This window comes from Benincasa hispida, chromosome 4, assembly GCF_009727055.1.
Source record: "Benincasa hispida cultivar B227 chromosome 4, ASM972705v1, whole genome shotgun sequence".
Taxonomy (NCBI): Eukaryota; Viridiplantae; Streptophyta; class Magnoliopsida; order Cucurbitales; family Cucurbitaceae; genus Benincasa; species Benincasa hispida.
Window position 1 is genome coordinate 47,879,301 of NC_052352.1, and position 11,036 is coordinate 47,890,336.

General features: G+C 33.6%; 1 protein-coding gene across 2 annotated transcripts; it reads left to right on the forward strand.

Annotated features, from left to right (window-relative positions):
* Nucleotides 1–1,109: 1,109 nt before the first annotated feature.
* Nucleotides 1,110–6,577, forward strand: LOC120075887 (protein disulfide-isomerase-like). Of its 2 annotated transcripts, none has more exons than XM_039029622.1 (11): nucleotides 1,110–1,384; nucleotides 2,098–2,128; nucleotides 2,229–2,510; nucleotides 2,609–2,797; nucleotides 2,892–3,017; nucleotides 3,351–3,488; nucleotides 3,580–3,699; nucleotides 3,909–4,026; nucleotides 4,566–4,678; nucleotides 5,090–5,340; nucleotides 6,234–6,577. In XM_039029622.1, exons 1-10 carry the CDS (start codon nucleotides 1,203–1,205, stop codon nucleotides 5,333–5,335), a joined length of 1,545 nt encoding a protein of 514 aa, XP_038885550.1. In that variant the 5' UTR covers nucleotides 1,110–1,202; the 3' UTR covers nucleotides 5,336–5,340; nucleotides 6,234–6,577. The 2 variants fall into 2 exon arrangements, with proteins under 2 accessions (XP_038885550.1, XP_038885549.1); XM_039029621.1 differs by having other exon boundaries at nucleotides 1,112–1,384; nucleotides 6,230–6,577.
* The last annotated feature ends 4,459 nt before the right edge of the window (nucleotides 6,578–11,036 follow it).

Genomic DNA, 11,036 nt, shown 5'->3' on the forward strand with positions numbered 1-11,036 from the left:
AAATTGAAAGGTGAAATTGAGATTATAGAAGTTCGTGAAGTAGATAGTTAATGATGATTATAAATATAGTAATCGTGTCTAAAGTATTAGTAAATATAGTACAACGTAGAAGAATTTATAGATATAATAAAATTTAAATACAGCTCTTGCGATAGAATCTATCATTTATAAGTTTTGCTATATTTACAATTCTTTAAAAATATTGCTATACATTAATCTTGAAAATACTATCGTTTATGGTTACTATATGATTTTGGACCTCTTGGTACTTTCACCTTTGGTAAAAGAAAAATAAAGGATAACAAATATTGGCTTTTTTCCCTTTTTTATTTATTTTTAATACAGCCTCCCTTATCTGTCAAAAATTCAAGTCTTTTACCCTACAATTATAATCTAATATTTTCACAAAAAGAAAAATCCATAAATGCTCATAATTTATAATAGAAATGTGCATTTCACCTAAATAACGGTTAAAAAAAGAGTAAATATAGGCGGTTGTTTACCTATTATAATTTAATTTTATATTCTTACTTTATTTTACCCAAAAATTGCATCTAATTCTTTAAGGCCGTTACCTTCCTTCATAAGGAAATATCTGTAGGACCGTTTCAAGTGAACAAAATAGAATTATTTGAAATTAAATAACACGATAAACTTAACTCCAAAATCTAAAGGAGCTTTATTCCAGTACATGCAAGACCACTGAAAGCAAAATGAAATAACAAATCAGATTTAGTTGACCAGATATTTTCAACTAATAACTCCATTGAATAGTCGCCACGTCATTAATTGGCTAATTTGACATTTCAAAATCTTCTTACAGCCGTACACAGTTTTTCTTCTTTCCGCAGCGAAACATTCGTAAGATTAATAGGCGATTTAATCGCCAAGCGTTAGAATCCTTGGATTAAAAACAAATACAAATGACATGACTTAACCAATAGGAGCACTCCACGTGGCAAATTGTCCACATGTAGCGCGAGTATTGATTTTTATTAAGTATAGATCCAATGACTCATACGAAAGTCACGTGCGAGTACCATATTTGTATCGTTCTTTATCTAATTCATTTAGCTGGAATATTAAAAATAATTAAAAAAAGGAAAGAAAAAACTCGTTCAGCCGGTACCCCTTAAAACCCCCTTCACGGACTGAACCTCTCTGAATATCGTTTACGGAGAGCTTCTTTCAGTGCATTGACAATGGCGTCTTCATCTTTGTTTCGGTTCTTTGTGTTTGCTTTTGTTCTATTTTCTGCTTCTTTCATTGAGATCTACGCGGAAGAGGCTGAGGCGAAGGAATTTGTTCTTACTTTGGACAATTCTAACTTCTCCGATGTTGTTTCCAAGCATAACTTCATCGTCGTTGAGTTCTACGCCCCGTGGTATGGTTTTCTTCTTCTTTCTTTTGGTTTTCTTGATTGTCATTTTGTTCTTGTCCTTGGTCAAGTTTCCGTCTCAGATCTTTTTCATCGCTGCTATGTGGCTTCATTGATTTTTGTGAGATCAATTTGTTTTTGTTGTCGTGTTCTTAGGGTTATTTTCTTTGATTCATGTAAAATCTCTGTTTCTTTAGGTCGGTTTTACTGCATGGTTGCTAAAGGGTTTTGGTGGTGTTATTTTGAAATTAGCATCTGGGAAATAATGTGTGTCCGTTTATTTTGTTCTGTATTGTGTGTGATTGAGTTTGTAGTAAACTACTTGAGGATTCTTGAATATTCATTTCTACTGAAAGAATATATGTTTGAAATGAATATTTGGGAATTCTCTCCGTAGTTGACTGGGTTCTGAATTAGACAAATCTGAAAAAAAATAAAAGGAAGAATGACAACAAAAAAAATTGAGATCCTCACAAGAGGATCATGTTCAAAATCACTGCAAAGCATTTCTTTAATTGGTTTTTTATGTATATATTTGACTTCTTCTCCTTGGGATGTCCTTCCTTTTGGAACATTTCCCCCTTTGAGAAGCAGTGGAGATTTAAGGAATTGGTGCAGATTTCAACCTTCTAATCATATTAATGATGTTTTGAATTTTTTGTTATTACATTATGAATTGTTATTGAGCTTACCCTTAACGTCTTCTCCTAATGTTGTAGGTGTGGGCATTGTAAGAACCTGGCACCAGAGGTAAACCAGTTTTCATATTCTCGTTCTCAGCTGTTTATGTTGAATTATCCTTTGGGATCTTGTTGCTTATGGCTTTATTTAATCTTTTCCTTGTTTACAGTATGAAAAAGCTGCCTCTGTTCTGAGCAGTCACGACCCTCCAATTGTTTTAGCCAAAGTTGATGCAAATGAAGAGTCAAACAGAGACCTGGCAAGTCAATTTGAAATTAGGGGTTTCCCCACCATTAAGATACTCAGAAATGGGGGCAAATCAAGTCAAGATTACAAGGGACCTCGCGATGCAGATGGTATTGTTGACTACTTGAAGAAGCAAAGTGGACCTGCATCTGCTGAAATAAAATCTGCCGATGATGCTAGTAATCTCATCAAGAATGTTTTCATTGTATGAACTAGATCACTTCTCCTCTCTTTCTTTCCAATTTTGTGTTGTTACATTTTTCTATAGTAGCTAAGAAAATTAATTTTTCTCTGGCTTTGCAGGTTGGGATATTTCCAAAGCTTTCTGGAGAAGAGTTTGATAACTACATTGCTTTGGCTGAGAAGTTGCGTTCTGACTATGATTTTGGCCACACTTTGGATGCTAAGCTACTTCCACGTGGAGAAACATCTGTATCTGGCCCAGTCGTTAGGCTTTTCAAGCCATTCGATGAACAATTTGTTGATTTTAAGGTACCAGAGTTTTCAATTTGCTGTACTAAAATTTGTAGATTTGGCTTATGATTTAATTTTTCCTCGCTGATTCTTATTGGAACTATGAAATCAGGATTTTGATGCAGCTAAGTTGGAGAAGTTCATTGAAGAATCTAGTATTCCCACAGTAACAGAATTCAATAATGATCCCAGCAATCACGTATACCTTTCCAAGTTCTTCTCCAGTTCTAATGATAAGGTAGGGACACATGATTCGCTGTGAGAACCGTTCTCCTCTTTAGTTGAAGAATTGTTTCCATTGTCTGCATTCAGCTAATTGTGCACTAATGTATATAGCTCACTTTTCTACTGTTCAATTAATGAATGTCTTATCTAGTTCATGTCATTTTCTTCTATTAATTCACCCCTGAACTCAAAAGCTAGAAGTATATCAATACTTTAACAATTTCATTGTTATCTTTCATTCTCAAACAGCTTTTGGATTTTATTTTTCCTTTTGGCGTTCAAAATGAATATTTTCCATGGATACAGTAATGAGATTTGATATATATTTTTCTGTTTTGTTGGGTAGGCTATGTTTTTTCTGAATTACACCACTGAGGTCGCTGATTCTTTGAAATCCAAGTACCGTGAAGTTGCTGAACAGTACAAAGGAGAGGGAATAAGTTTCCTAATTGGAGACAGCCAATCCAGTCAAGCTGCTCTAAACGTTTGTATTCTTTTTTGTTTTGTGTGGCTATTTAAGTTGCTTTCTCCATTATGACTCACATGTTTAATACCTTATTGGTTTTCATTAACAGTATTTTGGACTCAAGGAAGATCAAGTGCCTGTCCTTCTTGTTCAAAAAAATGACAGGTTTAAATATGTGAAATTCAATGTGGAGCCTGATCAGATTGCTCCTTGGGTGAAGGATTACAAGGTCAAACTCTTTCGTTCTCATACTGTTGATACGTTTGCATGACATGGTGCTCAGATTCTTTATTTTAAGTTCGAATTTTCTTTTTCTTTTTCTGGGTGTAAGAAACGATGGTTTCATAATATTATTTTTTTGATATTCTGAAAAATTTCTTATTTTTTTCTTTTTGGAACTATATTTGGTAGTTTTTCATTCTGAATTTGATACTGCAGAACGGCAATGTGCCACAATTCATCAAGTCAGAACCCATTCCTGAGAGTAACAATGAACCTGTGAAAGTGGTTGTTGCTGATAGCCTCAAGGATGTAGTCTTGAAATCTGGAAAAAATGGTACGGCAGTGTTTATCGTTCAATATGAGTTCTCAGTATGTTTGGTCATATGGAGCATTACATTTATACTAGGCCGAGACTTTCTTATTATGAAATCGTTAATTTCACTTGATGATTACTAACTAGGCAAATTATTACTAATTACAATGTGCTCAAAGAAAAAAACTGATTACTATTTCTATCTTAGTTGGAAAGATTTTTCTTCTTATTTTTCTTGATTCTTGATTTTGAATATTTGAATCATTAAACTGGCCTGTAATCTGAAACTACTTCGAATATTTGCCATTTCATACTTAAAACTGGTTCTTCAATCAAAACCGTTTTCCTTTTTCAATATCTATTATTATTTCATTTTGATGTTTAATTGAAATTTTGGTAGAACCTTATTACAAACCTATTTTTCATTTTGAATGATTCAAAGTGAGCTTATTACAAGAACTTTTACATTCATTTCATATATATATATTTTTTTCATATTTCTAGTTAACCTTCTCTTGTTGTTACGGCAAGGTCATTAACTGGTTTGTTTCATCGGGCAGTTTTACTGGAATTTTATTCTCCATGGTGCGGGCACTGCAAAAAACTTGCTCCAACTTTAGAGGAAGTGGCTATCTCATATGAAAGCGATCCTGATGTCGTCATTGCCAAGTTTGTAAGATCCGTTTCCTGTGAATCTCTTAAGACTTTTGCTCTAGTCTTGCCTCTTGCGATAAATGCATGTACTAGTTTCTAAGTTTTACCCACGTTATTGCCTGTGAATCCTTTATGCTATAGATGGACATCAGTAGATTATTTGAAATCTCTTTTTATTTTAAGTTGAATTGCTTTTGTCCTGTATGAATTTCTAGCTGGTATCTGCATTTTTTTTTCCTTTTTTTTTCTATAAAGGGTTATTATCTGCATATTTGATGAATGTATTTGATCAATAATTTATTTCGCTTATGTCTCTCTATGATTATAACTGATCGCTATAAACTTTCTGGGTCTACTTGGACAAATCCAACCTTTTTGACTCAATTCATTAAACTGTGGTTTGATTCGTTTCATTTCCCAAAATTGTTAGGATGCCACGGCAAATGACATTGCAGATGGCGAATTTGATGTCCAAGGTTACCCGACTATATACTTCAGGTCAGCAAGCGGAAAGCTGGTCGAGTATAGCGGTGATAGATCCAAGGAAGACATCATAAATTTTATCGAGACAAACCGTGATAAAACCGCCGAGGCAGATACAAAACCCAAGGACACAGAGGCAGATTCAAAGCCCAAGGACTCAAAGCCAGATTCAGAAGCTAAGGATGAGCTCTAAAAATGGTAAAAGAAAAAGCTCTTTATGATCTTTTTATTAACTCATCTGATGGCATCCCCCTGAAACTTGCATAGGAGAAAATAGTAGATTACTAATTCTCTTATTTGAATTTTGAAGTGGTATGGCCATTATCACATCGTCACTATAATGGCCATCCGACCCAAACAACTGAATCACCATAATCATCATCTTTTTTCATATACAAGAAAGATTTTAATTTTCTTTTAAAAAAATATTTAATTTTTTTTTTTAAAATTAAGTTTATAATTACTGTTTGTACCCCCACAAGTTCGTTTTCTTATCTACTTTCTCCCAATATAGGGTAGTTTTTAGAATTTTGTTTTTATTTTTGAAAGTTAGAAACTTAAAAGTTATTTTAAGGAACTTGGAAGAATATGAGCATAAATCTCAAAAAACGAAATCAGCATCTCTTTGGTAAATTTTTCTCACATTTGAATTAATTTCGGATGGGCTTGAGGCCCCATATGATTCAGCCCACTTCTTGGGATTAAAAATCTCTCAACTCCATTCCAAGGAGAACACAAGTGTTTTTCACTTGAGTTTTGAACCTAGGACTTTAGAAGCCCCTCTGTTGTGGTAAGTTTCAATTATCTTGAATACTACTGTAAGGACTGACGTAGAAACCCCATGGGATCTTTTCCATTCTTTATTGGTATTTGATTGTAAATGCAACGTGTTTAGCACTCAGAAACATGACAACACAAGAAACTAGTGAATCATTACTTTGTTCTTTTGTGTAGACAGTAACTTAAGTCAGTCAGCTTTTTGTTATTTTTAACACTCAGAAACATGAAACAACACACACACAATAACTTGCAAATATATGCACATCCAGCTTGTGAATGATAAGTTGTCTCTTTCTTTCTTGTGTAGGAAGTCAGGTTTTTTTTGTTGTTGATTGAGGCAGACCTGAAGGCCATCTGCGTAAGGTAGCTGGGCAGCTTTAAGTTGTTGGGCACGTGTTTGGGAGCTGCTGCTATTCCCATGGAAGCTGACAAAGTATTAGCACACAGCATGTGATCCCCTTTTCAGTTTTCTCCAAATGTCACTTTTCCCTTTCTTTTTTCTTTAATGTTCAAAATAAACAATAATATGCAACGCAATCTCTTTGCTTTTGGAGTAGCTTTTAGTTTTATCCTACCATAATATTTAGCAATTATGTGACAATATAAACATCCGAGTATGTTTAATTTATAGGCGGAGTTTAGTGTTTTTGTTTCACTCTTTGCAGGACCCTATTTCATATTTTATGGTTTCAATTTTTTTCTATAGACAAGTAGTATTAGCTCAACTAGCAAATCATTGGGTAAAATTTTAAATTAAAATTAGGGTCAAATCGAGCTTATTAGGCATACAAGTGGTTACTGTTAAAAAAAATTCACAATTAAATTAAAACTAAAGTAGCTTTAAGGTAACAAGAATTCAACAGGTTTGTATCAAATGAGTTTGAATGTTCAAAAACCTATCATATACCATTTTTTGAAAATAATTATTAGATTCAAAATGTCCTTTAATCTTAATTTTTCCTAAACCCAAGACAAAGTAGGTGTCAGTTTTTCCATTTTTGCCCTAGTGAATTTATTTGGGAAAATTGCCAAAAAGGACAATTTCATGGGGCCTAAAGAAGAGTTTTGGATCAACCTTTGACACAAATGGACATGTGAAATGTCTATTATGTCCTTAAGTGAGGAATTGTTCTTAATAACACAAATTTTGTGAGAGATTTTATCATTCTCTCACGTCAATGGAAAATAAACCCAACCAACAGCTTTCGCAAGTGACGTTAATGGAAAATGAACCCAACCAACAACAATTTTCGCAAGAAGCAAACTAAAATAAACCCAACGAACTTCTAAAAACCAGAAAACTCAATCAAAATGACTCAGAAAACTCAATAAACCCAACCAATCGTTCCGAGGTGTTGCCGCTGTTGTCTAAAGGTGCTGTTGTCCGAAGGTGCTGCTGCCTGTACGACGGCGTTGTCGCTCGTCCTAAGGTGTCTGAAGCTACCGAAAAGTATTCACAAAGTGACTAAGAAATCCACTTATTCTATGCATTTTTATGTTTAATTTATAGGAATGGAGCATTTGAATTGTAATTTGAGTGTTGAGATGATGAAAATGAGTAAGTTTGACTTTGTTGGAGTTGATGTCTGTATAATAAGAGGTATTTTATTTGACATTATGTAGATACATGTAGTTGGATCATGTTTAAATGATAACCTAAACGGTTTGTAGTTACAATTATTATAAAGTGTTACAAATGATCTGATCTTGATCATTCATGTGAAGACATGTGAGCGAAGGTATTTTATACAAAGAGTTTGTATAAGATTGGATCACGACATGAATATTCTCTTTATATATCACTATTGCAAACCAATCATGTGAACTCCTGCCTATGAAGACAATCCTTTGATTTGTATAGGTGAGAGTGACTTGTTTTGCCGACTCAATATGCCTACCATTTTGGGATTCATCTGATTAGAGAGCACCATTTTGGGATTCATCTGATTAGGGAGCTGAGAACCCAACTATATAAGAATGAATTCATTTTTTCTCTTTAGTTAGAGTAAGTAGAGAAATTAATCCCTTAGAGGTTGATTCTAAGGTTTGAACAATGTGGTGCCACAACTTCTTTTGGCCCGAGAGGGGTTTGGTTATAGTTGGACTATAACTTATTGTTTATTAGAGATGTAAATATAGAGACAAAATGGTAATTTTGGCCTAGTTATACTTACAAGTAATTTGTGAAGGTTCGATGCATTGTTGATTAGTTATATCCAATAGACATAAAAATATATCTATAGTGCGAAGAGTGCAACTATCGGTCTTTAGTGAAGTGACCGAAAATTAATGAAAGTTGGTTAATTTAATTAAAGAGTTTAATTAGTTTATTAAATACCATTGGAGCTTCAATCTATAGATTTATAAGATCCCCTTGTTAGTTCAATTGGGATTAATGAGAAATTAATTTTGGGTTAATTTGAAATTGTTCAAATTAATAAAGGGAATTAATTATATAAGATATAATTAATGTAAAATTATATGAGATATAATTAGTATAATATATATGATACATTATAATATAAAATTTTATTTAAGAGAAAAATAAATATTTGAATATGATTCAAACATTAACATGAATTTGATTCATAGGTTAATGAGAGAATACTATGAACTATAGGTTATATGTTATATTTGGTATAACATATAATTTGATATATATATATATATATATAGGTAACTGATCACCCTACGCAGCTTTTACCCTGTCCCACTGAAGCATCATTGCAAAATAGATATCACATAGAGTACATTAGAATTTTGCAAAATTGATTGGTTGTTTAATTGGGTAATGCACAACTAATATAAATAAATTATATGGTTTCAACAATTTCATAACGAGGAGCACTACTTTAAGCATGCTTTCTGCTGATAGGTTAAACGGTGATAACTATACGAGTTGAAAAAATATCATTAGCACTGTACTTATTATCAATGACCTGTGATTCGTCCTGGTTGAGAAGTGTTCTCAAGTCCCAGCTGCCAGTGTAGCCTGAAATGTTGGGGAGGCATATGAACGATGGGTCAAAATGGTGGAAAAGGGTTATACCCAGATTGAAAGAGTTGACTATGAGGAGACTTTCTCATCTGTTGTCATGTTAAAGTCTATCTGGACATTCCTGTTTATTGTCGCATATTATGACTATGAGATTTGACAAATAGACATCAAGATTGTCTCTCTGAATGACAATCTTGAGAAGACCATCTTTATGCAACAATTAAAGGGATTCATAATCCAAGGTCAAGAGCAAAAGGTTTGCAAGCTTAATTGGTCAATTGATGGATTAAAACAAGCTTCTTGATCTTGGAATATAAGATTTGATCATGCAATCAAATCTTATGACTTTGATTAAAATGTTGATGAACCTTGTGTTTACGAGAAAATAATTAACAGTTTCATAGCTTTCTTAGTGTTATACGTAGACAATATCCTATTCATTGGGAATGATGTAGGACTACTGACTGACAACAAACAGTGGTTGGCGGCCCAATTCCAAATGAAAGATTTGGGAGAGGCGCAGTTTGTTATGGGCATTTTGATCTTTAGAGATCCTAAGAATGAAATGCTAACCTTGTCTTAGGCATCCTATATTGACAAGATGCTTGTGAAGTCAATATAGGATGCAACGCTTCAAGAGAGGCTTACTATCTTTAAGCACAGAGTTGCTTTGTCTAAGAAACAGTGTCACAAGACACCTTAAAAAGTTGAAGAAATGAGATGGATCCCCTATGCATCGGTTGTTAGCAGCCAGATGTATGCAATGTTATGTACTAGACTTGACATCCGCTATACAGTGGGGATAGTCAGTAGATATCAGTCTAATCTAGGATTAGATCACTGAACAACCATTAAAACCATCCTTAAGTATCTTAGGAGAACGAGGGACTACATGCTTGTGTATGAGTTTAAGAACTTGATCCTTATAGGATACTCTGGCTCGGATTTTCAGACTAACAGAGATTCTAGGAAATCCACTTCAGGATCAGTGTTTACTCTTAATGGAGGAGCTGTAGTTTGACAAAGTACCCAGTATGGGTGCATTGTTGACTCTACCATAGAGGCAGAATATGTAGCGGCTTGTGAAGCTGCCAAGGAGGTTGTTTGGCTCAAGAAATTCTTGATTTATTTGGAAGTAGTTCCAAACATGTCCAAGCCCACCACTCTTTATTGTGATAATAGTGGTGTTGTGACTAATTCCGAGGAGCCTAAAAGCCACAAGTTTTGAAAGCACATTGCACGCAAATATCACCTGATTAGAGAGATTGTACATCGAGGGGATGTGATCGTCACGCAGATCACTTCGGCGCACAACATTGTTGGTCCATTTACAAATGCCTTCATGGAAACGGTGTTTAAGAGTCATTTGGAGAGTCTGGGTCTATGAAACATGCCACATTTAGTCTAGAGCAAGTGAAAGATATTACTGAACGCGTATTGTATGCCCTAGTTTCTTGTTTTTTTTATGTACATTATACTTGTACTTTTATTTTGTACATCCCACTAGCTTTAGGGAAAATGAGAGATTATTGGGGTTGATGTCCTAAATCTCATGGGTATTGTAGTTTGTAATTGTATTGTATATACATTATATTTATCTAATAAAGTAAGAGGTATTTTATTTGATATTTAATTGCATTATCCTACAAAAACTAATAAACTAAGTTCCAAAGTGATCTTCTGTAACTTAAATATGTATGTAGATACATATATCTAGATATGTTTAAGTGATAACCTAAACGATCTGTAGTAGATGGATAAGGTTGGGTATCTTATCTTGGTGAACTACGAAATACAACCCGCTTTATAGTTGTTACAATTATTATAAAGTGCTACAAATGATATGATCCTGATCATTCATATGGAGACATGTGAACGAGAGTATTCTATACAAAAAGTTTGTATAAGAATGTGCCACAAAATGAATAGTCTCTCTATGTACCATTGAAGCTTCAATCTATAGGTCCATAAGGTCCCTTCGTTAGCTCAATTGGAATTAATGAGAATCCAATTAATTTTGGATTAATTTAAATTGTTCAAATTAATATAGGGAATTGATTATATAAGACATAATTAAAGTAAAATTAAATAAAATATAATTAGTATAATGTATATG